At 51.8% G+C, this 27856-nt stretch overlaps 1 protein-coding gene across 4 annotated transcripts in view; it reads right to left on the reverse strand.

Annotated features, from left to right (window-relative positions):
- Positions 1-27856, reverse strand: part of GFRA2 (GDNF family receptor alpha 2) — a 94975-nt gene that overhangs the window by 5640 nt on the left and 61479 nt on the right. For all 4 annotated transcript variants that reach the window (XM_032143855.2, XM_032143854.2, XM_032143852.2 and 1 more), the window contains 3 exons: positions 8352-8461; positions 7402-7542; positions 5225-5397 (listed from right to left, as the gene is read on the reverse strand). In XM_032143855.2, the coding sequence (XP_031999746.1) occupies positions 5225-5397; positions 7402-7542; positions 8352-8461 (424 nt within the window). The remainder of the gene's footprint in view (positions 1-5224; positions 5398-7401; positions 7543-8351; positions 8462-27856) is intronic.

The following is a 27856-nucleotide window of genomic DNA, read 5'->3' on the forward strand; positions in this document are numbered from 1 at the left end:
GGAGGGGCAGAGAGAAAGAGAGACCACCTCTGATGCCAAAACCACCAGTGTCTCAAATTCAGTGCCTCCCTGCCCTCCAGGGGCTCATACTCTAATAGAGAAATAAACTCGCACATAACCACTGATATGGTTTGGCTGTGTCCCCACCCAAATCTCATCTTGAATTGTAGCTCCTATGATTCCCATGTGTCCTGGGAGGGAACCGGTGGGAGATAACTAAATCATGAGGGTGGGTCTCTTCCACGCTGTTCTCATGGTAGCGAGTAAGTCTCATGAGATCTGATGGTTTCACAGATGGGAATTCCCCTGCGCACGCTCTCTCTTTGCCAGTCACCATGTAAGACGTCCCTTTGTTCTTCATCTTCTGCCATGATTGCGAGGCCTCCCCAGCTATGTGGAACTGTGAGTCCATTAAACCTCTTTCCTTTTTGAATTACCCAGTCTCAGATATGTCTTTATTAGCAGCGTGAGAACAGACTAATACAACTGCCTTCACAGCAGACGAATACACAGAGAGGAGAGAAGTCTGCCTGTGGGTCTAGGGAAACAGCCTGGGGCTTACTCCATCCTACCCAGAGCCTCTCATCCCCTGGAAGCATCTGTGGCTCTAGTTCCAAGGCACACAGACCTAGGCTGCAAGAATGGCAGGACACAGGGCCACTAACAGCAAATCCTCCACCGTGGAGGCAGCACGGGGACTGTGGGAAGAGCTGACCCCCGAGGGCTGCGCTGTAGGTGCCACCAGAAGCATGAAAGAACTGGCCCTTGCAGATGGCACTGGGGGAAGGATGCAGACACAGAGGAGGACAGTGGGAAAGACATCCTTCCAGAGCTTTCTCCCAGGGAGGCTCCATTGCCCAGGAAGTGAGAAGGAAATTATTATCTTCCTTGCCCACCTCCTGCCTACCCCCAAAGCCCAGGCCAGCCGTCCCAGAGCCTCGCTGGTCTGGCCCAGGCGCTAGTCTAGTGTTGTCCTGCTGGCTGGAGCCGCAGCTCTCCTGTGCTCCCTGCTTCTGTCCCTGGCCCCCACTAAATCTTAGTGCCCCTGGCCTTCCTTCCTGACCTGGGCCATCCCCAGTAACTCACACCTCTCCCATCCCCAGTAACTCATACCTCTCGCATCGTCTCCATCAAAACAACAACGCTGCCTGTGACAGGAGACAATGCAGACAGGGTGTGGTTGTGTTCCAATAACACTTCATTTATAAAACCAGGCACAGCAGACCCCCAATCAGCACTCTGTGCTGTCCTGACTCTGCCGCGGCTCCGCTGCTGGTTCACCTGGGGCAGCCCGCCCACTGCAACCCCACACGCATTCTCCCGATTCTTTTCAGGCCTAGCAGCAGGCGTTGTTATGCCCACGAGTCCTTGGCCTCCACTCCCAGTCAATGCACTTGCTCCGTCCTCTGGACCCCATCACCCTCTACCAGTCCCGCACGCAGCAGGTGCACCAGTCACCTTCTCCCTCATAGCCATCTAAGCTTCATCCTGTCCGTCCTCCAGCACCGGGACCAGGGTCTTGGCCCATGACGCTTGTTAGCCTCGGTGCCTGGGATGTAGTGACACACAATAATAATTTCTGTTGAGTCAATGAATGAATGCACTGACAGGTCTCTCAGTCCCATGCTCTGAGGTCCACAGGCTTGTGTGCTGGGTATGAGACCTATCCAGGAGCAGGCAGGAGGAGGGAGGAGAGAGAGGTGGCTGCTGGCTGCAGAGTCAGCTGCAGGTATGTGGTGATGGGGCCTTGGGGCAATCTCTCAAAACTCATTTTTAATTTGCCCAAGATGCGACTGGCAGTCCAAATCACAGGTGGGCAGGTGGAGACAGAGAGGCACAGGAGATGGTGTGTTGTAGGGCTCCCCAGTGCTGGGAAAGGTGGGACTCTAGCTGATCTGATGGGGTCCTGCAAATTGGCATTCTGGGCCCAGAGCAGCCCCAAGGGAGTGTCGGGGAGAACAGCAGGCCATGGCCAGGAAAGCACCAACCATCACCCGTCTCTCCCCCGCCCTCACTGCACTGCCCTGGTCCAGGCCCCATCATAAGACCAAGAGTCTCTAACAAACCTTCCTACATCTTCAACAGAAAAGCATCTTCACCTCTGCAGCTGCCCAGTCCTACACACACAGAGGGCACCTAGGAGAAGGAAGAGAGCTGCGGGCACTGAAACACACAGACCCCATCCTCTAGGACAGCAGGGAGTTTCAATGAATCAAATGAACCGGGGACACCGGGGTCTCTCCTTCCACCTGAACAGAGCACCCACTCCATGCCAGGCACTGTGCACCCAGCTACGCAGGGTGACACAGGAGGGTGAGATGCCACTCTGGCCTCTGGGGGCCCTGGCCTAGCAGGGGAGAGAACACATCACGATGGGGCCATGAACACACAAAGCGGGAGCCCAGAGCAGGCGGAAGGCAACCTGGTGTGGATGGAATCGGAGAAGGCATTCCCAAGAGGTGACATCAGGGTAGGACGCACCAGGTGGAGAGGAGTGGGAGACAGCAAGGAGAGACGTCTTGCTCTGAGGAATGGCCAAGTGCAGGCCAGCAGCTGGCTCACCCATCCTGCAGGTGTCCAAGACTGACCTGACACTCAGGTTCCCTGCTCTAGAGCCCAGTGGGATGGAGAGAAGGGCAAGGGAATTCAGACAAGGTATATATTTAATATACATGGGCAGGGCCAGAAGGCCCCAGGAGAGACCATTCTGCAGACCCTATCAGGCCTCTCCAAGGTCCACAGAGCCCTAGGCAGGCAGGGCTGCCTGGAGAGGGGGCCAAAGCCTGAAGGAGACACTTCTGAGAGTAGGACCTAAGACATCGGCCACAGGGCCAACTGGGAGGGGGCTCCTGGCTCTACTGTGGTGGCATCCAAGACTCCCACAGCCCCACTCAACAGCCCCACTCCCACCGTGGGAAAGTCCTTTGTGGGGAGCAGATTTGGAGGAGGAGGAACCAGAAGGTGGCCAGGAGGCAGGGTTCCTGGCCCTTCTTGACTGCCAACTGGCTGTGGGGCTGTGGACACGCTGCTGTCGTCACCAGGCCTCTGGTGGCTTGGGTTTGGGAAGATCTTGGAGGGTCCTTCAAGTCCTGACATACAGATACCCATGTAGGGACCCAACTGGCTACCATATCTAGGGGTCCCTAAGCCTTCCCCCAAGGAAGAAGGAAGGACAGAGAAGGACGGATATCAGCAAAATAACCTTGCCTCTCTCTCTAGGGTGTATCTATGGTGTACAGGCTCCCCCCACCCTTCCTCCCATCCAGGCTCAGCTCTCTGTCCCTGTGATCACTCAGAGACTCCCTTCTATAGCTATGGGTGCCCCTAACACCCTAGGGCCCCACAAGGGCCACCATAAAGCCACTCAATCAGAGATGGTCCAAGCTAGGGGAGCTAAGAGACAGGGGACAGATGTGGGCTGTGAAGGAGGGGAGGCACCTATGCCAGCCCCAGGCAAGCCAAAGGCAGGGGTGAGGGCTTATTCACTCGACACTTCCAGCTCCCAGCATGGGATAGCAGGTGCTCATTAAAAGCATTGTGCTGGGCGTGGGGGCTCACGCCTGTAATCCCAGTACTTTGGGAGGCCGAGGCGGGCGGATCACAAGGTCAGGAGATCAAGACCATCCTGGCTAACACAGTGAAACCCCATCTCTACTAAAAATAAAAAAAATTAGCCGGCATGTTGGCAGGCGCCTGTAGTCCCAGCTACTCGGGAAGCTGAGGCAGGAGAATGGGGTGAACCCGGGAGGCGGAGCTTGCAGTGAGCTGAGATCGCGCCACTGCACTCCAGCCTGGGCGAGACTGCAAGACTCCGTCTCAAAAAAAAAATAAAAAATAAAAACATTGTAATTAAAACTGAATCAGAGGACCTTCCTCTTCCATTTCTCTGAGAAGCCTGGAGAGCGGTGGAGGTTGGACCCCTTTGGAGGGTCTATTTCTCCTCCTTTCCTCCTGGTAGGCTCTCTCAGCTGTCCTGCCCAGACTGACTTAGTCCGTAGGCCTCCAGCCACCTGCCAGGCAGCCTCCTCAGCCCCCGGATTTGTAACGCCTAACATTTGTGCAGCATTCCTCCACTGACCAAGCGCTTTCGCATATATCATCTCACATACACATCACCTGTATCCCCACTGAGATCAAACCAAGATTTGACCAGGCCCCCCGACGGTGAGACCGCAGAAAACCAGGCTGGGGCTACAAGAAACCAAGCAACCGATGGCTCGGCAAACTGCAGAAGAAAAAGAATTAAATGGGCCTCAGAATCATCAGGGCTGATGGTGAAGGGGGCTGGGTGGGGGTCCCAAAGCCACGGCTTTGGACTTTATGACCACAAGGAACCACAGTGGGAGTCCTGGGAAGGTTGCCAGCATCCTGCCGAGTCAGACTCTCCCCAGATGGGCCGGTCCAAGAGGCTCAGGTCAAAGGGTGCATGCAGGAGGCTGGTAGGGTCTGGAGGACCTGACAGGTGGCACAGCCCTGACTCGCTGAGCTGCTCACCGCTCTAGCATGAAATTGAGCAGTTGTCTGCGGAGCAGGACCCCGAGCCCCCTGCTTGCAGCCACTCAAGCATGCCCAGTGTCATTAGGAGCTGCCCAAGGGTGACAACAGCATCTCAGCTCCAATCAGGAGGGGAGCGAAGTGGAGGGAGCAGGACATGGAAGAGCTCCCTGCCCAGCCTCCAGGAGGGCACTTGGAGGTCAGCTGCTCCTGAGCAGGGGAGCCCACAAAGGAAGGGGAAGGAGGCAGAAAGAGAAGAGGAGGGCTTCCATAACCAGAACAGGCACACGCACTTCTGCAATGGGTGCCCAGGAGGGACTTGAACCCCCGACAGGCTGGGTCCCTGCTCAAGTCTGCATCCTGGCACTGTGGATGTGCATTGTTGACCCTACGAGCCTGCTGCCCTACTCAGACGGGTGCCTCACTGCCCCACACACAGCCAGGACTTGTTCCCCCTGCATCTGCACCGAGGCTGTGCCCCACTGCCTGCTCCTCAGACCCTACAGCCCACAAGGCAGGTGTAATACTGTGATGTAACAGGGGTTTAACACTTGCAAGATGAATGCCCAAATGAAGGAACTGGTGAAGAATGACCCCCGGCAGCTCCTCCCTGCCTCTTGGGTCCCTGATGGAAAGGGAGGACCCTCCCTCCCTGGCCTCAGCTGAGTCATTTCCCATGCCACTTCCGGTGCCATGGTGCTCCCCCCACACCTCAGCCACACCCCCTCACCTGGACAGACGTGCAGGTGGTGATGACACTGGTCCCCAGGCTGGTGCTGTCACTGAGGTCATCTGGCAAAGAAGGCGTCTTCTCCACCCTAGGGGCCTGTGTGGCCTGGAACGAGGGGCCTTTTGGGGACACGTTCACATCCGTGCCATTGCCAAAGGCCTGGATGGCGTTCCCTGGGATGGGAGTGAGGGTAGATGCAGAGAAGTCAGAACCCACGTCCGTCACTCCTGTCCCTGCTCCTCATCCTCCTCACCCTGACCACCCCCTTCCCTGGAATACTCCAGAAGCCAGGACAGGGTATAGCACAGCCAAATTCCCTCTGCTGAACCTCTTTTTCAGATACCTACAAAGGTCTCACAGCTACAGAATATAGCAAGAGAGAGGTTAAGAAACACAGAAGCCAGAATAGCAAGAAGTGTACATGATGGGGAACACAGAAGAAAAAAGGAGAAAAAGAAGGGGGTGGGATGCACGGGAACCTAGGGGAGGAGGGGGCTACCTCCGCTGCATGGTGCCACCAGCCACACCTCCCAAAGCTTCTCACCCCCAGCTCCCTAGTCACAGGCTCTTCCAGCCCCTGTGCCTCCTCGGATGTTCCCAGGTCCCCACCCTTGCATGCAGGGGCCCCACATTCAGCCCTCTGCCCATGCCACACCATAGGCTCTCCCTGGGTGGCCTCCGCTCCTCCCACACCATCCAGATAGGTGCCCAGAAAATCTCCGCCTCCACGAGCCACACACATCTCAAACTCGTTATGTCTAAGCCTGGGCTAGGCGTCTACTCCTACCCTTGTCAACACTCCTTTCCCTTTGACCCCTCATATTGCAGCCTTGAAGGTATCATCTCTTATCTACCCTGGCCCCCCATGTCAGAATCCTGAGGGTCACCCATGGTGCCCCCCTGCACACCCGCTGGCAGCCCGCTGAGCCCACCTCCTAAAGATCCCTCCACCCCATCTCCCATCACTGTTCCCCTCCCACTGCTCTGGTTCACAGCCACCACTGTGTGCCCCTGTGAGCAGCTACTATGGCCTTCTGATGGACCTCTCTGTGTCATGTCACCTGTCGGAATTGATTCACTCTGACCCCCGCTGCCTAACAACACAGGCAGATTCGCTTTCTGGAATGCTGATCTGATGTCACCCTTGCTCACATTCCTTCAAACAGCCACAGCAGCACTGTCACCCCCACAGGACAAGAAGATCTAAATGCCTCAGGCCTGCAAGGCCCTGCATGACAAGGATGCTATCTACCTGTCCAGATAACTCTGCCACTCTGGTCATCTTCAGTGCTATGTAGCAAGGCTACGTGATTGGCAGTTCCCTCCACCCGCCATGGTCTTCTGTGGAGCCCAGGACCTCTGCCCAGGGTGGACTGGCAGGCGCCCCCTGCCTCTTCAACTGACCGATGCCCAGCTAACCATCCACAGATACATTCTCCAAGAAGCCTTCAGGGCCTCCCTCTTCCTGGCTGACTTGGGCATCCCCACCCTGAGCTCCTCAAGAACCCCGTGCAGACCCCTCCCCTAGAGCAGCTCACTTGCACTGTGATCATGAGTGACCCCTCTCAGTCTACCTCCGTCAGGCACCTCCTCGATGACTTGGATCCCTGAATCTCCAGTGCCACACAGAGAGGGAGGAACAGAAGGATGGAGAGATGGACAGAATAAATAAAGGAGGGAAGGAAAGAGGGAAGAAATCTTAAGGTGGGCATGGGTGGCAATGGGTGTTGGGCTGGAAAGATCAACGGCAGACTGAGCTAGACTGTGGCTAACCTCTCTCTAGCTTTTGGGTTAGGAGTTTGACGATGTGAAAAGGAAGTCGATTCCAGAGGGAAACAAACTCATTAAAGGGAGACATGACAGATGCCAGCGATCTTCATGAGAGGGCTCAGTCTCCAAAGGAAACTAGCTGAAGCTGTCCCAATAACAGACCAGACCAAATAACAGGCTTGACATAGGTTTAAGGCCTCTGGTGGTAAACTGAGGCTGGCCTACTGACAGCTCTGGTGTGAATCTCCAAGAGCTCAAAACCCAAGGTCCCCACGGGCAACACCCATGGCGAAGAAGCCTCATCTACATCACCAGCCATCCCCATGGAAGGAGATGGGAATGGCTAGGACAGACTCCAGGAGGGGTGGGAGGGGCTGCTGGGGTTGGGGAGAACATCCAGAACTTACGGAGGCATGGGTTCTCGGTGAAGTCCCGGAGGAACTTCTCACACTCCTCCTCCATATTCCCGCTGCCACGACAGCTGCACCAGGGGGACACCACGATGCCAGTGGGGCTGGAGTCCACATAGTTGGGTGTCATGTCAAACCCTGGGCAGGGAGAAAGGTGGGGGAGAGGAGAGAGGTGCGGTGGGGCCTTCCCCTTGGGCCCACAGACCAACCCCAGGCACAGCAGGGCAGAGGCCTGGTACCCATCCTCTCATCTGGCCCCGAAACCCCCATCCATCCCAATCACACTGCTAACTCTGGGCATGACTATCCCAGGGACCATGGGGTCAGCAGGGGCAGAGGGGCCAGCAGCACAGAGGACACTGGGCTCCTCGCCACCAGGAAGGCAGAGAAGATGCCCTGGAGCCCCTCCCAGAGTGTGGGCCCTTGCTTTCTCCTTCACCAACAAGCAGCCAGTGTTCTAGAATCAGGGTAAATGAGGCTCACGTCCTGGGATCGGACCCCAGTGCTGACATTTATCAGCGAGGTGAGCCTGTGCAAGTCACTCAACTTCTCTACAGCCTCAGTTTCCTCATCTATAAAATGGAGATATCACCACCCCCCTAGCAAGAGCTGTTGGGAGAATTCAGTAAGACAGTCCATGTAAACCGCTCAGTGCAGAGCCTGGAACGTCAGAACCGTGCAATAAATGTTACCTTTGCTTCTTATTTCGAAAGCTTTAGAAGGCCCCTGGGGCCCTCCTTCCCCCATGATAAAGAGCTGGGTTCTCCTCCTTGTTACAGAACTGCCTTTCCCCTGGTTTCCCCTTGCAGTTCTCTCTGAATCTGCTGCAGAGAAGCCCGGACTCGGGCTGTCTCCCCTGGCTGGCCCTGAGCTGGGCTGCGGCCCCTGCCCTGCTGAGATGGGGGCAGCAAGGACCCACAGAGCCCAGGTGTGCAGGAAGAGCTTACCAATCATGCCAGCATAAGAGCCCAGACACGCCTGGTAATTGTCCGCAGGGCAGCTGGTGACCGTCTGGTAGGAGGCTCGACAATTGGCATGGAAGTCGGCCAGCCGGGACCTGGTGGCGGGTAGAAGACGCAATAGAGAAAACAGGGGTTCAGTCTGGCTGCCTTCTGTCTCCTCTGTCCTGCCAGTGGCATCTCCTCCCTGCAGCTTCCCAGGGTGGAAGAAGCCAGGAAGAGGGAGGGGAGGAAAGTCGGGGGAACCAAGTCTTTGCGGCGGCTCAAGCTGTGAGTTCCTTGAGGACAGAGACTTCCCGGAGACACAGGCACATAGTGCGGCTTAAGAAAAACCCAGCGATTGGCTGACAAAAAGGACCCCACAAGGCACAGAAACAGCCTGCTCTAAATGGCTCTGTTAGGCAAAGGAACACAGGGAGGAGCCGGGTGGGTTTGTGGAGAATGCCTGGACCCCAGGCAGGAAAGCTGGGTCCACCTTCTGAGGGGCTGCAGTCCTGGATGAGCCTGCCCAAGTCCTTCAGCCCGGCACTGCAAAATCCCAGCAGCAGAACGGGTGAATAGTCCCTTCCCTAGATGCTTCATAGGACCTGTCTGAGGGTCAAGGAAGCCAGTGGCCAGGGAGGCAAAAGAGTGTCCCTGGGTGAGACATGCCACAGACATCCTCCCCTGGTCTCTTCTGCATTAAGCCAGAGCAAAGGCTCCTCTGCCATCCCTCTACCCCTACCCCAGTCCCACCAGGCAGAATCGGCCTTCCTGCATCAAAACTCTTTGTGCACAGCTCTATGTTCCCCACTGGGCCATGAGCCACTTGAAGGCAGACAGTGTCTGAGCTGGGTCTGTCACCAGCCCTCAGCTCCAGACCTATATGTGGAAGGTTCCATGGAGCACGGGGCATCCAAGTCTAACATGCATGGCCATCTCCATTCCTTCCTCTTCCTCCTGCCCTGGGCCCTGGCCAGGAATGTTACCAGCAGCCTGGGCTGGGGGAGGATGCTCCCCCTCTGCCATGTCAAGTGACAATCATCACCTTCTACAGGTGAGTGTCCTTTGCCACACACACAGCCCTCATGTATCATATCAACTATGTCTCACAGCAGCTCCAAGTAGCTAGTAATAAGGTCTGTTCAAGGGCATTTCCCAATGATGGGAACTCAGTAGGACTTCAGTCACCATGCACTCCATGAGAATTCTATGGTGACTCTACAAGCTAGCTGCAGGATGGACCAGAACCCGGGTCACCCAAATCCCTTGTCCACATCCTTTGCACACATAGCACCTAATGAAGCCATCTCTGAGTTCACCCCAGGTTCAGCTCCCCTGGTTCTCCACTGGAATCCTGTCCCATTTGAGAAAGGAAAAGGTAGAAAGAGAGAGACAGGAGGCTGAGAGGGACTTAGCCAGCCTGAGCCAGGAGAGAGAAGGCAGGCTTTCCACGAGAAGGTGCTGGTGCCTGCTGAGGGGGCCCCACCATGCAGATACGGGCTGAGTATGTCCCACCACTGGACAAATTCTTTTCTCTGGAGGCCCCCGCAATCCTGAGGTATGGTTCTGAGAGGAGGAAACCCTCCTGGGATGTGTCCCAGGCCCCTGCAGGCTGAAAGAAGGTCATGGGCACCAAACCAAGAGTCAACTCAGCTCTGCCCTAACTCACTGGGTGACCATGCCCAAGTTCCCTGCTTCTCCGGGACTCCAGTTTCTTATGTATCAAATGAATAAAAAGTACCCTAATTAGCACTTTAAAAGGCACTTTAACAGTTTGGGATGATTTAAAAGTTCTGCAGATGGATGGCAGTGAAGGTTCTAGAACCATGTGAATATACTTAATGCCACTGACTTGTACACCTACATGGTACATCTTCTGTTATGTGTATTTTACCACAATGATGGTTTAAAAGGTACTTTTGTATCCATCTTTTATCATTTAACCCTCACAAATGCTCCATGAGATCTGACAAGCAGTTATTATTATCCCATCAACTTTGCCTCCAAGATCACAGAGTCACTGAGTAATGGAGCCAAGACTCAAGTCCAGAGCTCCAACAAGGTGGGTACCATTTCTGGCAGGCCCCAGTGCTCCCTTGTGGGAGGAGGGTCTGGAGCCCTTGAAGGCCCTTCCAGAGCCATCATTCTGCACCTCAGGAAAGCAATGTCTTCCACAGGAAAAGAGGAGGAAACCTGCAGTTGTCTCTGCCTTCTCTTCTGCCCATAAATGCACCCTCTGCTTCCTCAAAACAAGCAGCAGCAGCATTTCCAAGCAATCCTTCACCCCTGCACGATACGACTCCATCTTAAATGTCAAAACCCACATCCATCCCCCTCCACAGCCAGCAAACGAGAGAGAGTGCTATGAGAGGGGGAGGTGGGAGTCTCCATTCATGTCCCAGACCTCCAGAGACCCAAGAGGTGGCTTGAGAGGGGACAGAGACTCTAACAGGTAGATGGGATTTAGAGATAAAATCCGTTGAGTTGAATTATATGCCCCTCACAAAAAAATGTTGCAATTTTAATCCCCAGGACCTATAAACATGACCTTATTCGGAAATAAGATCTTTGCAGATGTAATCAAGTTAAGGTGAGGTCACAGTGGATTAGGGTGGGCCCTAAATCCAATGACTGGTGTCCTCATCAGAAGAGAAGAGATAGACACACAGGAAGAATGCCATGAGACAGCAGAGGCAGAGACAGGAGTGATGAAGCCAGAAGCCAAGGAATGCCCAGGGCTGCAGCAGTGCCTGAAACTAAGAGAAAGAGAAAGGCATGCAACAGACTCCCTTTCAGACTTCAGAGAGAGCATGGCCCTGCCAACACCTTGATTTCAGACTTCTGGCCTCCAGACGAGTGAAAGAATAAACTTACGTGGTAAGCCACCCAGCTTGTGGTACTTTGCTACAGCGGCCCCAGGAAACGAATGCAGCCCTTTCAAAGACTTCACTGTTTGCTTTGGCCAAATGTCTCCCTCCAGAAGAAGCTAAGGGGATATGATCAGGTCCCAACACCTGAGTGGGCTGCAGGTGGGCAAGAAGATAAAGGCAGGACCTAGCTCCTTCAGGGTGTGGGACAAGAAGGCTACTGGATAATGAGCAAAGCCACTGGTTCCCATCCTCTCCCCACCAAAGGGCATCTAAGCACCAGGCCTTAGCTCTAATGCAGGAGTCCATTCTAATGCCAGGCCATCGCACATCAGGCCCAGCTCTCTCCTGCCCCACCAGTCCCTCCCAGTGAAGCCCTTCCCACCTAGCTGTGTGGATTTCTTCCATTTCCATATTCTAGCTACATACACACATAGCCTGGACCAGGCAAATGAAAGATTCATTGCATGAGGAGTTCCTGATTTTGCCCTCTTTTCCAACTAGAACACGCATTCCCAGAGTGGCAGATTCCATTGATTTCCTCATCCATATCCTCCACAGCTGCTCCTCTGGGCAGGTGTAGATAGCCATGCATCCTTTCTCCAAATACACATCGAGCCCTGCCGTGTGGCTAACAGACAAAAGATGGGAATGGCAAGCGTGGATGCAACATCAGAAAGGAAACCCCAGCTAAGGGGCCGGGGTAGCGTGCCTGGCGGGCCAGGGACTGGGACAGTGAGAGGTCACTGCTTGATTATCTCCCTGGGGGAGCACACTGCCCACCACAGCAGACCGCAGGGCCCACACACTCTCTGCAGATACTGGGAGCCTCCCAGGCAATGCCAGTTCCCCCCAGTGCACAGGGAGCCTTGCTTCCCTCCCGCAAGGCCTGTTCTCCCATCCCTGACATTGGGAACGCTCAGGACCTCGACTGGCCTCACCATCCATGAAGCTTCTCAAATGCCTCCAGCCCCACACGCTGGAGAAGGAACAGCAGCATGAATGGGGAGTACATGGCTTCCTGTTCCTTTGCCCTTTGTGAAATCCCAAATATTTCCCTGACGGGCCACAAGGAGAGCAGAGCCATAGGGAAAGAGGCAGGAGTAGAGGAAGCCAGCCAGGAAACAGAAGGTGAAAGCGTCCAGACCCAGGTGGGGCTGGCCAGAGGGACTCCTCAGGGAAGAGGGGAGGGGCAGACCCACCCACTGGGAGAGGAGTGGGTATCTGTCGCATGGCCACGCTCCGTCCCTCGCTCGCTGGCTGTGTGACCTTGGGCTGGCCTGTCATGTCTCTGGGGCTCAGTGTCCCCAGTGAACAAACAGGGAGAGTCACGCCTGCCAACCTCCCGCCTTGGGCTGCGACAGAGAGCTACGGAGACAATGTGTGAGGGCACTTGGAATGGCAGGCGCCCGATGGAGACAGGAGGCATCATCTTCATCTTCCTTCTCTGCCTAGCGCTGCGCCTGCCACTGCAAGTGCACAGCAGGAACAGCTTTCCCTGGTGTCTGATACAGAAGGAAAAACAGACCCACTTATCCTGCAGGGTGGATCTGGGTCCCACACAGGGCAAGTGAGCGCATCAAGGAGACGGGGCTCCCTCTCACTCTCCCGTTCTACCGTACCCCAGTCTGCTGGAAACCAGGGCCTCCTGACCCCACTGTCCTTCTCCACGCCATGCTGGGGACACAGGAAGAGTAACACAGCCCTCAAAGCAGGGCAAGGCCCTCAGGGCCCCTTGGCTAGGCCCCCAAGTGACCACTGACAAGAGCAGCCCCTCACTCCTCTGAGGTTACGACCTACTTCTTTCAAAGCAGGCCTGATTGCTGGTGCCAGGGCCTTGGAGAGCTATTCATAGCAAAGGGAGGGGGAGAACACAGGCCTGAGTCCAGCAGACAGCAAAGGGTATGGCAAAGTGAAGAGAAGCAGCTAAGCCTTCTGTTCCTCCATTGCTCCATCCTCAGCGTCCAGCAGCCTTGGCAAGATAAAGTGACAAATGGAGCTGTTTAGGAGGACACAGAGTCCAAGCCCAAGGCTCCAGGAGGCCTTTGATTGCTGAAGTTTCTCTCTGCCCCTCCATATGTGATCAAGTCCACAGTAGTGGGCTCCCTCTGCCAGCATCAGAGACCACGTGGTGTCAATTTCCTTCAAGCCCTGGACACTGTCCCACTCCAGCCATGACCCCTCACCCCAGCACTGCTAGGCAAACTTCTCCAAGGCAAATGTTATGCTTTTCATACTACAAGGCTGCTGGTGATCTCTGTGCCCTCTCTAGACCAAATGTCACTCTTCCCTCCAACACCAGGAGGTCACTCCTGGACTCTGGTCTTGCTGCTGAGAACAGACTTTTCCTGGATCAGCCCCATCACTTTGCAGATTCCTGCCTTTTAAATCCCTTGTAAGAGAGATGGCATAAAAGAAGGCATGAGAGAGAGAGAGAAAGAGAAAGAGGAACAGATAGGAAAAAAACACAGAGCCAGCAAGAGAACCAAAATGAAGAGAAGCCAAGCCCATCTCGGCTGAGACCAAGCCAAGTTTGCCAAGTGAGCTCAGGGCAGCAGGTGGATCTGTCCGGAAAACAAATCCTCTCTGGGCGTGTTTCCTTGGCAGCTGTAGCCTGTTCAGTTGCAGGAAAGCAGCAGCAGGAGGCAGGGAGACAGAGAGAGAGAGAGAGACACTTGACCCCCAGTTGGATGAAAAGGTTGCCATATTAAACGAAGAATGTGTAGGTTCATTTGAATTTCAGACAATGAATATCTTTTTTTAGCATAAGTGTATCCCACATAATATCCGGGAAATACTTATACTAAACAGTTTTTCTTTTTTATCCAGAGTATTTATTTAACTGGGTACCCAATATTTTTATTTGTTGGATCTGGCAACACTGTTTTGTTTTGTTTTGTTTGTTTTGTTTTGTTTTGTTTTTTGTTTTGTTTTGTTTTGTTTTGTTTTGGAGATGGAGTCTTTCTCTGTTGCCCATGCTGGAGTACAGTGGCTTGATCTCGGCTCACTGCAGCCTCCACCTCCCGGTTTCAAGTGATTCTCAGCACCCCCGCCCCACCCACCGTAGCTGGGATTACAGGTGTGCACCACCATGCCTGGCTCGTTTTTGTATTTTTAATAGAGATGGGGTTTCACCTTGTTGGCCAAGCTGGTCTCAAACTCCTGACCTCAAGTGATCCACCCACCTTGGCCTCTCAAAATGCTGGGATTATAGGTGTGAGCCACCACACCCAGCCTGGCAACACTACTTGATGAGTACATAGTCTCCAGCAAAGGGGAAGACAGGAGGGCTGAGTGTACAAAGATCAAACCACACAGGCAGAAGTCATCTAGATTTGCGGGTGTACAGGTGGACTTTCTATAGGTCACTGGTTCTCAAAGTGTGGTCCACAGACCAACAGCATCATATCAACTGGGAACTTCTAAGAAATACAGATTCTCTAGCTCCACCCTATCTCCCTGCCTGGTCTCAGACAAGCAATATCTGAAATTCCAGGAGCAGAGTCCAGCAATCTGCACCTTAACAAGCCCTCCCAGTGATTCTGAGGCAGACTGAAGTTTGAGAATGTGGCCACCTGCACAGGTTTCAGAGCTGGGCTCGTGGGTACCTTTCAGACCTCACGTCCTAGTCTCAGCTTTAAATATCCACACTTTATGGCCTACCCATAAAAAAAAGCCGGAGAAAGCTCACAGTTATGTGGCAAAGAGTGCACGTGTTTGTGTACAAACACACACACACACATACTCCTATCGCCACAGAGACACACAGTTACACTTGGGTACATACTTCCCAGCACTATGCTTTGGTCTTCACCAAGAGGAAGTATACAGGCAATTGTTATCAATGAAACCTCCCCTGGTCCAGGCTGTAAACACCTTCCCAAGAGCATACTTTCCCAAATTTGTCTAATGTAGAATAATACTGGGGAACCCCAAAACTTTCCAAAGCTGATCAATACATACTGGTCTGAAGTTGTTTTATTTTTATTTTTTTTTTTTTTTTTTTGAGACAGGGTCTCACTCTGTCGCCAAGGCTGGGCAGTGGCACAATCTTGGCTCACTGCAATCTCCACCTCCCAGGTTCAAATAATTCCTGTGCCTCACCCACCAGAGCAGCTGGAATTATAGGTATGCACCACCATGCCTGGCTAATTTTTTTTGTATTTTTAGTAGAGATGGGATTTTGCCATGTTGCCCAGGCTGGTCTCAAACTCCTGGCTTCAAGTGATCCACCCACCTCAGCCTCCTAAAGTGCTAGAATTCCAGGCCTGAGTGAAGTTCTCGTTTATCAGGTGATACCTGTTACGTTACTGCCACGGAAACCAGGTTTGTCCTGGTTGCAGAAGTGGAAGATGAATGGGAAGAAAGGGAGTTGACATTTACTGAGGACCTACTATGTGACAGGCGCTATTATCTCATTTAATTTTCTGAACAATCCCATGAAGTAGCATATTTCATAATGAGGACACAGAAGCTCAGAAAGGCTGGATCGCACAGTCACACACCCTGCAGCCAGCACACCAGGCCAGGTACGGCGGCTGACACAAACAAGGGTGGCCACCAGCATTGCCTGACACAAAGGAATGGGGCACTTGAATATTTCATGGAGGGAAAAAAGGGTTTCCAAGAAGTGCAAATTACTCATGATAGGTTTCATAGACAATTTATGGAAACGCTGAGAAAATGGCCTTAATAGACCCAAGTGCCTCTGGAATGGCTTTCTAACGTCCCCTCTGGCAGTGCAGGCCTTGGTTAAGTGGGTTCAATGCAATGTGACACTGAGAAAAGGGAAAATGAATGTCACCTACATGGCTGCTTTCCGACACCTCCAGGGCTCATTGTGGACAACCTGATCTTCCATCCTCTCCTGTGTCCTTCCGCCACCACTGGTTTCATGAAGTCAAGGACCAACTTGGCTCCCTTCCTTCCTGTTTATACTTTAACTGTGCAGTGGATACTTATTATTCTTTCTGCCCAGAACAGCAGCTCCCCTGGGGTGGGCTGGGGAAGAGGACTTCCTCCTTGAGCCAGATAGTTTTGTTTTTTTGTGTGTGTTTTTTGTTTTTAAGATGAAGTCTCGCTCTGTCACCCAGGCTGGAGTACAATGACGTGATGTGGGCTCACTGCAACCTCCACTTCCCAGGTTCAAGCGATTCTTCTGCCTCAGCCTCCCGAGCAGTTGGGGCTACAGGCACGCACCACCACGCCTGGCTCATTTTTGTATTTTTAGTAGAGACAGGGTTTTACCATATTGGCCAGGCTGGTCTCTAACTTCTGACCTCATGATCCGCCTGCCTCAGCCTCCCAAGGCCAGGTGGTTCTATTAAAGGCTGTATGCCACCTCCTGGGCCCAGGGGGAAACATGACCTGGGCTGGGAAGCCACAGCACCCCTTTCCTCCTGGCCATACTGGCCTAGAGATAAGGAAATAATGTCAGCTGGGCCCAACAGGGTCCTTGTCTCAAGTTTTCCTAATGGGGCAGGCAAGGGAAAACATGCTTTTCTTTTTGGTTCTAAGATACCACAGATGTGAACCACAATTCTACCCTCATAATCCTAATAAGAATACACATGCAGCTAACTGGAGGGAGAAGCAGAAACAAGGTACAAGAAAAGCAAGAGAGAGAGAGAACGAGAGAGAAAGAGACCAAGACCTATCTGTACTTGAGTCCCTGGGATTCTCCTCTGCCCTTTCTATATTTTATTATGTAAGCCAATTGATCGTTTTTATTTTTCTTATGGTAGTTGGGTCTCTGTCACTTGGAACAGAAACATTCGGCCAGGCCCAGTGGCTCACGCCTGTAATTCTAGCACTTTGGGAAGCAGAGACAGGCGGATTACTTGAGGTCAAGAGTTCAAGACCAGCCTGGCCAATATGACAAAACTCTGTCTCTACTGAAAATATAAAAATTAGCCAGGCATGGTAGCACACACCTGTAATCCTAGCTCCTCGGGAGGCTGAAGCAGGAGAACCACTTCAATCTGGGAGGCAGAGGTTGCAGTGAGCCAAGATCATGCCACTGTGCTCCAGCCTGGGCAACAGAGTGAGACTCCGTATAAAAAAAAAAACGGAAACATTCTTGACTACTATTTAGCTTCGCTCTCTAATTCTGCATGACCTCCTTTGTCCAGGTCCTGAGCGATCGGAAGCAGCACACACTAGAAAGGCCACACAGGCCAAAAACAAAACCCACAAACGGTCTGTCCAGCCCATGCAAAAGAGCCAGGACTGCAGGAGTGTTGGAGTAGGCAGATGGCCAGATGTAGGCAGGCAAGGGGGGCCCCTGGGAAATGAAGTCCTGGAGATGCTGTCCACTGACACTCAGCAGAAAAGACAACGGCTACACTGTCTACTTCTGGCCTTATGATTGGGCTCTTCCAGCACTAAAGGGGACTTATCATGCCATACCCAGAGATAAACGTGGTGGGACTTTCCCCACTGACAAGCATGCATACGCCTCCAATAACTCGCACAAGAGGAGACTTTTGCTCACTGTAATAGTAAAAAGTACAGCCCTGCATGGAGATTTTCAATGCCAATGAGACATTTAACATGTGGACTAGCAAGCACAACCCTAGCCCAAAGGGACCTCCCGAAACATGCTTGCAAATAACAACACCTCACGCCCCTTCATGAATAATCAGGTAAGATTCTCATTAAGAGAGTCCCCCAGCACTAGCTGCTGCTGGCTCATTCTTCTGAGCAGCCTGCTCGGTCTTGTCCTTCAAAGTGTACTGTCTCTTTAAATAAACACTGCTACTGCTATTCTTCCAGCCAGGTCAGCCAGCTCCTCTCTTGGAGCTTACTTTATCTTCCTTCAGGAAACTCTGCTGCTTAACCCTCACTGTGCGTCACTCGGCTGAATTCTTTCTCCCAAGTTAGACAAAAATCAAGAATTCCCATATTTCCCAGTAACAGGAGCACTTCAAGGAGAGCAACTTTCAAGACAGATGATGATCAAATTCATGAAAGAAGACAGAGCTGGCCTTCGATTCTTTCTCCAGCTTCACTTGAAAGGAACGGCTCAGATAGACATTAACACCAGGGAAAGCTACGTTGCTATCAAAATGGCAAGGACGTAGATCGTGTCAATGTATGAAAATTTAAACATGAAATCATGTTATGCGGTTAAAAAGCAGGAGACAATAGAGTTTATGCCCCCTGGTTACAAATGGAGAAAATGTTAATTTATGAACCAACAAGATTCAGAAGTGTATTTCAAAAGATGCTAATAGAAGACACAGTTCATTGTGTTCATTTTTAATAAACTAGCCTTATGATTGTAATTATTTCTTTAACTTTAATTGAACTAGGCCTCAGGAATCCAGAGTTATTATAAACAATGATTTCTCTAAGCCTTCTGTCAGAGAAAACGTTACGGGTTCTGGAAGCCTCAGCAAATTCAACTGACTCTCTATCCTAAGACAAAGCGGCTGAGACAGAAAAGCCACCATCTCAGAGAAGACCTGGCTACTCTTTCCTGGGCTGCTCCAGATCCTAGGAGCTTGCAGGTTGGAGAAAGAGCCTAGGGCTATCCTGGGAAACGGCCACCAAACACTTCAGGACACAACCAAGACCTCAGGGGGGCTGCTGGAAGTAGAAATCTTTGATCTCCTCCCACAAGAGGTCCTGACTTCTTCAAGAACCCCTCTACCTAGACCCTGCACAGAACCACGCCCAGCCATGAGATCCAATTTCTAAAGTCACGTTGACTATGTTTGAACCTTGGCTCAGCTCCTCTTGGCTGTGTGCTCTTGAGCAGGTAATAAAAGGAGGCCTCAGTTTCCTCATCTGCAAAATGGAAGTAATAATGGTACTTAATTGCATATTGTCTGATATGGTTTGGCTGTGTCCCCACCCAAATCTCATCTTGAATTCCCATATGCTGTGGGAGGGACCCAGTAGAAGGTAACTGAATCACGGAGGCAGGTCTTTCCCATGCTGTTGTCGTGATAGTGAGTAAGTCTCACAAGATCTGATGGTTATTATAAGGGGCAGTTTTTCTCCACAAACTGTCTCTCTTTGCCTGCTGCTATTTATGTAAGACGTGACTTGCTCATCCTTGCCTTCTGCCATAATTGTGAGGCTTCCCCAGCCACATGGAACCTTAAGTCCAGTTAAACCTCTTTCTTTTGTGAATTGCCCAGTCTCGGGTATGTCCTTATCAGCAGTGTGAAAACAGACTAATAGACAGTCCTTACAAGGATTAAATGAAATATTCAGTGAGCAAATGTGCGTATGTGTGTGAACAGTGCCTGCAGCACAGTGAGCACTCCCTCAATGCTCACTGATGTTGTGATTAACATTAGGAGGATCGACCACCCAATCCTTAGCATGAGACACCATGTAGAAGGCAGGAGGTATGTCCCTTCAAGCCAAAGGGCCATGTTCTCTCTGATGTATTAACAAGCACCTCCTCTGTTAGCACAGGGCCACGCAACAAGGGTTCGTTACCATCACTGAGTGGTAATCAAACAGTTCTCTGACATTGGTATCATTGCTCCATTTTGCTAAGGAAATAGAGCCCTGGAGAGGTTAATTAACTCACAAATAACACAGCAGCAAGGCCAGAAGACTTAGGTTCAAATCCTAGCCCCAAAGCCAGGGGACTTTCTGGTTTTTCCCTTCTGCCGTGCTCTCTCCAGCCCCCAACTCTGCCCAGCCCCCTACCCATCCCCCTCTCCCAGTGTTCTGAAGCCACAGAATAAAGGTTTCTTTCTCTCCTGCAGCCATCCAAGGGAGTCACTATGGTGTCACGTGCCTCGTTGGCCCCCCCTTGCCATCCAGCCTGGAGCTCACCCAGTGTCCCCTCTCTCCTCTGGGGGAGCCACGAAGGTGACCATGGGAAATGACCTAAGAGGGCTGTGGCTGGAGCACTGAACCCCAGCTGACCAGAAGCAATCAATCAGACCCCAGCCACCAACAAGAGACCAATATGCCAACCACAGCAGGGGGTCCAAGTCTGCTCTGGAAGAGGGTCAGGAGGGCCTAGATGGGACAGAGGCCAACCCAAGTCCACGTGGATCTTCCCACAGGGCCCAGAGATGGGAGCCAAGGCCACATCTTCTCCATGAGACCGCCATTGGATACACTCCACGTCCTCCAAAAACACAAGCAGATGGGCAGATCCCCTTCTCTCCACTTCTCTCCCAAATCCCTTCACCTATGTTCCAAACCTCTTATTACTCAGAAAGAGGAGAAAGAATTAAACGTATGCATCATTTGATTTTAATTGAAGGACTGTTCTATTTCATTGAACTGCTAAGTAAGCTGAACAAGAGATTGTGTTTACATAAGCAAACCCCAAGTCACTATAGACTTGCTGTCACATTAAGTCAATACTTATGAAGGCTCTCTACTTAATTATTCAGTGAGGATGACTTATTATTGTGTTAAGAGTGTGGTTAGCCTTGAGCTAGGTAGCCAGCCAGCTGAAAGATTTCTTTCAACTTTCTCTGAATGCTGATACGGTTCTTGCTGGTGGTACGAGGATGGATTTCTTCCCTTTCTCCCTCCCCACCCCTCCCTTCCCTCCTGCTCATGAGTAGAAAGCACCAGGTTTACTCCCTTGAGAAGGGGCTGGCAGGTGCCCCTGCCGTGGTCACTCTCAAATGCTCTTCCCAGACCAGTAATTTGTCCGAAGACGCTGACAACTGAAGTCTCATTAGCCAAGTTCTTCTGCTCTTAGTTCTAGCAGCTCCAGCCTTCATTCTTCCCATTCCCAATTCTGAAGACCTCCTACTCAAAGACCCAGGCCCCCTACCCAATTCTGTTACTCCCAACATTGCCTCTCCCTTCAACTTCCACAGAATGTGTTTCTCGCCTCACAATCCATGCAAACCCTATTATTCCATGGCATATTGTTACAAAGATTCAGATAGATTCTTGCATCAAATCACATTTCCTGAAACATAACATATGGAGAAAAGTCAGAGATGAATGCTCAGCCTAAACTGAGTGGCATTTTAGGCTGAGCATGAACTTCTTCTGAGAGGCAGGAAGCACAGTGGCTGACAGCAATACTCCAAGCACCAAATCCCCTGGGTTCAAGCCCCAGCTCTGCCAGTCACAAAGGGTATAGCCTAGGCCAACTCACCTTTCTGTGACTGAGCTCCTCATCCATAAAAGGGGGCAAGGAGTTTCTGGGAAGAGTAACCGAGATTCCCAAGAAGTACCAGGGACCATGCCTGGCATGCCAGCCTTGGCTGTTATGAGGAGCCCTGTGTATTTCTAGTCTAAGTCACTGAAGGAGAAGTCCCTGGGCTTCTACAACCCACCTTTCCCACCCTGATCCCCATCCATGATCAGGATGTACTGATCTCTCCCATCTCATCTCTCCTCTTTGCCATCCCAACCCTATAGCAACTTCAAACACACACGTTCCCCAGCCGTGATGTTTCATACGCCTTGGTCCCGTGTTGCTTCCCTTGCCGAGAAAGCCTTCTCCTTAAACTTTCTCCAGTTCACCCTTCCAAACCCAGCTCAGGTACCAGGTCTTCCAGAAAACCTTCCCTGAATGCCTTGTCCCAACTCTAATCATGTTTCACAAACTCCAATTATTGCACTGGCATCACTGTATCATAACTTATATTTTTCATATCTGTTTCTCCTATTAAGCTATGAGTTCCTTCAGAATAGAAACCATCTTATTCATGTTTAAACCTTCAGTGCCCAAAGAAGTGCCTGACACTCAAAAGGGACTCAGTTGCCACCGGATGGAGGAAGAGAATTAGCAAGAAAAAAAAAATGGAGGGGAGGGGAGGGGAAGGGAGGGGAAGGGAAGGGAGGGGAGGGAAGGGAAGGGATTGATTGATTGGGACAGTGTCTGGAAGCATGGAGGACTTTCTCTAAGCAGCAGGAGATCTAAGAACTCTCCTAACACCTCCCCTTGAAAAGTAAAATTATAGGCAGATCTTCAGCTAGCAGCAAAGCAAAATGTATCAATGTTTCATTAACTTGAGCACCAAGATAGTTCAGCTCCCAAAAATGCCCTCCAGTGTGTCTGCCTTTCCCCCCTTCCTCTTATCCTGCCTGGTGGTGGTTAGAAACTTGGAAAAGCGTCTCTGCTTTCTCTGATAACAGCCATTCACTAAAGGAGGCCCCAGTGGCCTGCAAGAATTAACACACATCCTTAAGCACCACTCTTAACATGAAGAAGTGCCTTGGAGACCTACAGAGGAGAATCCAATGGGTCCCTGTGGAGGAAGGCTGGGTAGAGTGTCCACTCTCAAACACGCAGAAGGGCAAAGGAAGACAGAGACGAGGCGGAGGATTCGGGTCAAAATGCCCGCTGCACCTCTCCATGCCTAAGTGGCTGTGATATCCACACAAGAGTGTTTGGGAGATGAAACCAAACCACCCTATGCAAAACTAGCTCTGAAAAATAGAATTCACTGTATACCTGTTTATGATCTTTCTTCATGGGAATAATAAGAAAAAGGCAGTCCAATTGCACTCAAATCCTCTTCGGCTTTCAGCACAGGAGGCGAAGCAGGGAGAAAGAGACCGATGTGAGTACTGTGGGCTGGAGCCTGCCCACCACATCCCAGACCCACCAGGAAGCAGGGAGGACCAGGCATGGTTGGGGTCTGCTCTAAAAAAGTTCAGGGCAAATATATTCTCGGAGCCACAGGCTTCAGGGGGCGTTGGGCCCTCCATTCCAAGCCTTCTAGAGGAAACTGGGTAGACAAATATTTTTCCTATCAGGCAAATATCTGGGCAGCTATACCACCACTAGGAGTCTTTCTCATTATATAGACTGATGAGAATGCTGTGCTTCTCTGGAGCAATTTATCAAGGCAACATCCATTATAAATGACATTTTTCCTGAACTAACAAAGGGTGTGAGGCTGGGGGGAACCGGTTAAAAGGAAATGTTTAGCTGATCCCAGAAACCATTCAAAAATTAATTACACACCCCCACGCTAGCCAGCGCTTTTCCCGCTCTGTGCCCTTCCTCCTGCTTGGACTCCCTGCCCTGTCTGCCCACCTCCTGGCCACCTGAGCCAGGAGCCAGGGAAGGGAGCCATGCAGGCTCCCAGGAACATAGCACCTTAGGAGGAGGGTGAAGTCTTAACAGCAGCATCACTGGAGCATGTAAGACCAGATTATTTGTGGTCCCAACTTGCTGATGCAAGATGAAAAATGCAGCAAACTGCAGCTGCTGAACTCAGCTCTTTTTCTTTTTCTTCTTTCTTTCCTCTTAGCTGAGGTTAGTGTTTTACAAAAGGGGCTTTACAAAAAATAAAATCTATGAACTGGGAGGTTCTAACCTGTCAGCTTAAGGTCAGGTGCACAGAATACGGCATCCAGGGAGGAGAGAACATGGGCCCTTGGTCTCGCCCACATGCGGTGAGCTCTCCCACATGTGTCCCCACACGCAGACCCACGCAAAGGCCCTGCCGCTCCAACCGATGCATGCGTGGCCACACACCCTCAGTGAAAGAGTCCCCTTTTCCCCCCAGTCAGAGGCCTTCTCCCTAATCCCTGAATCCTGGGTCCTCTCTATTTCTACCCTCCAACTCCACAACAGGTGACAACGTTAGATGCCCCTTTGACATCAGAGGACTGGGAGCCATGCCCATGGCCTGGAAGCCAAGGCCTCCCCATGTAGGCAGTGCAGGCACCAGCACTGGTTACACAGAACTAGTCTTGCAATGAGTCACCTCCCAGCAGTGCCTCCCCACATGGAGTGGGCTGGATAAAAATCAGAGGGGACACAGCAGACCACTCAGGCCAGGAAGAGCAGGCAGTCACTGGGTCCCTCTGGATTCGTTACCAACCCTCTCAAAACCTCTGCTGTAAAGAAATTGAGCATCAGGACCCGGGTGCTTCTGAGAATTTGAACTGCAGCCTCTGGCTTCATCCAAGGAGAAGAAAAGCATCCAGGTAGAGTCTTCCCATGGGGCAGAAAAAGGATGGGACTTCTATGCAAAGTTCTAACACCAAGCAAGAAGGAATGAGGAGACTCTTAGCTCATCAAGAGTTTGAATGCATCTATCTTAGAACAAGCAGGTTCAGGCATCTGGCAAGGTTCTTCACGTCTTTTACTGGGGTCTCTCTCACCACCCTTCAGGGCTCTGCCAGGAGACAGGATATAGAAGTACAAGGTACCAAAGGAAGAAAAATCTGAGTCTAAATCCAGACACAAGGAAAGGCAGACCCAGGAAGAGAAGGAAGGCCAGCAAGGCCAATGGGACTGCAGAGAGCAAGAAATAGATCCCAGCCATGGGAAAGCTTTCTGGAGCTGGAACCTACACATTCCCCGGAGAGCCTGGATGCATGAACAGAAGCCTTGCCAGGCACCAGGACCCCAGCACAGGGCAGAAGGAGGCCCCTGAGGGTTCCACCACCAATCTCTGATTCTCTCCAGTGGGTGGAAGGAACAGCCCCCCTCCACCCCCCAGGGTCCACTGGGAAGACTTTTGGATACCCCTGGGAAATTTTGCAGCAAGAGGGAGGCCACCAAGACCACTCACTCAGTCCTCTTCTCAACAGGCTAGAAAGTGAGCTGGCCATAAGACCATTGGCCATGCAGCACTTCCTGCAGAACAAACTCCAGTTCCTTCATCCCGCTTGTGCAGCGGGCATCTGGGGTGCTAGGTCAAAGGCAGTCTTGGTGTGTCAGCCAAGGGGAGTCCCCACAGCAGGTGGCAGAAGACAGGGGCTGACTCAACAGACAAGCCCCAGGAAAGGAAGTCAAACAGGGCAGAAGGAATGGAGGCTGGCAGAGTACAGCGTATGGAAAGCCAGAGACCATGGCCCAGGCTCACCAGGAAACAAGAGAGGCCATCTACCCACAGAGGGGACAATACCCTCAGAGCCACAGAATCTGCAGGGAGACAAGTGAACTAGGATGACCACCTCTGACCCCAGGCTCTAGGGAACAATCCTCCACTTCCTGCACAGAGAGGTAACGTGTCTCAGCAGCAGAGCCTGACAGTGTCTCCCTGCAGATGGTCTTGTGTGGGGGGCCTGGTGTTTCTTGGTGTTCCATCTCATTGCCCCTTGGCCTACTGGAAGTATACCAGATGTCCTTACAGGCAGACTTTCATCCAGATATTGCTGGGGGGTCAGTGCAGGGGAGTTGAGAAGAGCAAGCAGATTCCCAGTATCGCCACTCTGGAACGGAGCACAGTGACTTCTGATATATGCCAATCTGTGGCAGTGAGGAAAGTCGACCAGTGGCATAGCTAATAGGAGGGCTATTCTTTGAATGGCCATTTGATAGCCTCCTCTGCAGTACTAGGTCTGCAAGTAATGGACTGATAAAAAACACTGCTGGAAGGCTTCAGAAAAAGCCCTGTAAACCAGGAGGCAAACTGGGAACGGCAATTCGAGACCAGATGGCTGGTGATCTGCAAGCAAAGGGTCTGCAAGGGGTGAAGTCTGACATTTTAATGAAGGTACTCAGAGCCCTGAGACAATGGCAAGGCTGTGTACACAGAAACAACATAAAGGAAACCAAGAACAATCCCATCCCAGGAGCATTCAGGAGTTGGCAGGGGAAGTGTTAGCCCCCTTGACACCTCCCCTCCAAAGGCCCACCCTTAGACTCAAATACAGGTAGCGCGAGGAATGGTATCAGAGTCCTTGATGGTGGAGGTCTCTGTGGGACACATACAATGTCTTGCCTAGGCTGCAATGGCCAGCAGCAATGGGGATCCATCCTCTAGTTCCTGGACACTGGCACAGTCCCTGGACACCAGCACAATCCTTGGACACTGGCCTTCCCGGCTAGGCCTTCCTCCTACTCACCCTCACACTGCAAACCTTCCCCAAACCCATCCCGCTTCACTGACTCTGATTTGAAGGGGATTTGCAGGGGGCAGCAGCAGACAAAAGCGTAGGATGTCACTCAAGCTTCCATCTTCAAAGCAGAGCCAGCCAGTCTGGAGAGGCTGAGGAGCCAAAACTAATACCAGTTCATCCCAAGAAGATTCCTGACTTCCTCCTGAAGCAGAGACCTCAGAGCTGGGTTGTTCTGATGGAGCTCCTGATAAAGAGTGAGACCTGCAGACCAGATCCTACTACAAAGCAATCGGCAGCTGTGGTCAGCAACAGGATGCTGAAGGGTCTCGGTGGCTTCAAGAGGGCAAGAGGCCAGGGCAGAAGCCCTTCACAGAAGCCCAGTAAATGCCCAGCCTGGGGCGGGGGGACAGCCACCAGTATGCTGAGCCAGCCCAGACACTCAGGCTGAAACCTGTACTTTAGAAACCTGTATTTTTATGCTGTTTATGTTTTCTATAATTATTTCCTTTTAGTCCTGCCTTTACATTTACTAAGAGACCAACCAAACTCAAAATAAATAATAATAACTAACAATTTTGAATGTTTACTAGGTGTTTGCTAAGCACTCTAAAAGCATTAGTGCATTTAATCCTCATGAACACCCTGAGATACACAGGTAGTGCAAAATTCCCCACTTTACAGAGAAGGAAGCCCAGGCTTAGAACAATTAAGTGACTTGTGGCACAGCTGGGAAGTGTGGGGCCTGGACTTGAACCCAGGTCTCTCTGCAGTGCAAGCCCAAGGCCCACCGGTCCTCTGAGAGGCATGCACGTGTTGGGGCCGCTGTTCCAACATGCATCCAGCATCACCCTCTGGGGCTGGGTGTGGTAATGGCAGCAGAATCCAAGAGAGACCCCAGGATGGGGGTGACAGTCACAAGGGCAGAGCCAGAGCTGCCTCATCTTGAATGCTGTGACTCTCTTCTGAGAGTCCTCCTGAGCTAGGAGCTGGGTTTTGCTGCCAAAAGGAAAGCCAGGCCCTTACAAGGAGGCAGCACCCCTATTCTTGGCCTCTACACTCAAAACAGTGGTCTATCTCCAGCATCTCCCTCTGCCAGGAACAGCACAGTCATCCCTCACCCTGGGTGGACTCCACCCCACCCTCTCCAACCAGAGCTCTGGCACCCACCTACTTCCTCTCCCTTTCCTCAGGAATCCCCCTTCTCATTTCCAGGTCTTCCTTAAGCTGCACCTGAGCATCCGAGCCCCTGCTGCCCAGCTCTTAGGGGATATAAATTGTCATGAAGGCAGCCAGGTACTACCCATCTTAGGGATCACAGCAACATGAACAAGACAGTCCTTCTCTGGCTGGTAACAGCCCCTGGAAAAGTGTGAAAGACCCCGCCTCACTAACTTCCTAGGGCAGCTGTAACAAATTACCACAAACTCAGTGGCTTAAAATAACACAAGTTTGTTTTCTCACAGTTCTGGAGGCCAGAACTCCAAGATCAAGGTGTTGGCAGGGCCTTGCCTCCTCTGAAGGCTCTATGGAGGGGCCCTTCCTTGCCTCTTCCGGCTTCTGGTGGCGCCCAGCATCCCGTGGCTTGTGGCTGCACCACTTCAGCGTCTGTGTCCATCGTCTCACCACCTTCTTCCCTGCGTCTCTGTGTGTCCTCCTGTCTTATAAGGACACCGGCCATTGATTTAGGGCCCCCCCTAATGTGGTATTGCGGTATGATCTTATCTTAATTACATCTGCAAAGACCCTATTTTCTTTTCTTTTCTTTTTTTTTTTTTTTTTTTTGATACAGAGTCTCACTCTATCGCCCAGGCTGGAGTGCAGTGGTCCGATCTCGGCTCACTGTAACCTCCACCTCCCCAGTTCAAGCAATTCTCCCGCCTCAGCCTCACAAAT

Source organism: Hylobates moloch, unplaced genomic scaffold (assembly GCF_009828535.3).
Source record: "Hylobates moloch isolate HMO894 unplaced genomic scaffold, HMol_V3 SCAFFOLD_22, whole genome shotgun sequence".
Lineage (NCBI taxonomy): Eukaryota > Metazoa > Chordata > Mammalia > Primates > Hylobatidae > Hylobates > Hylobates moloch.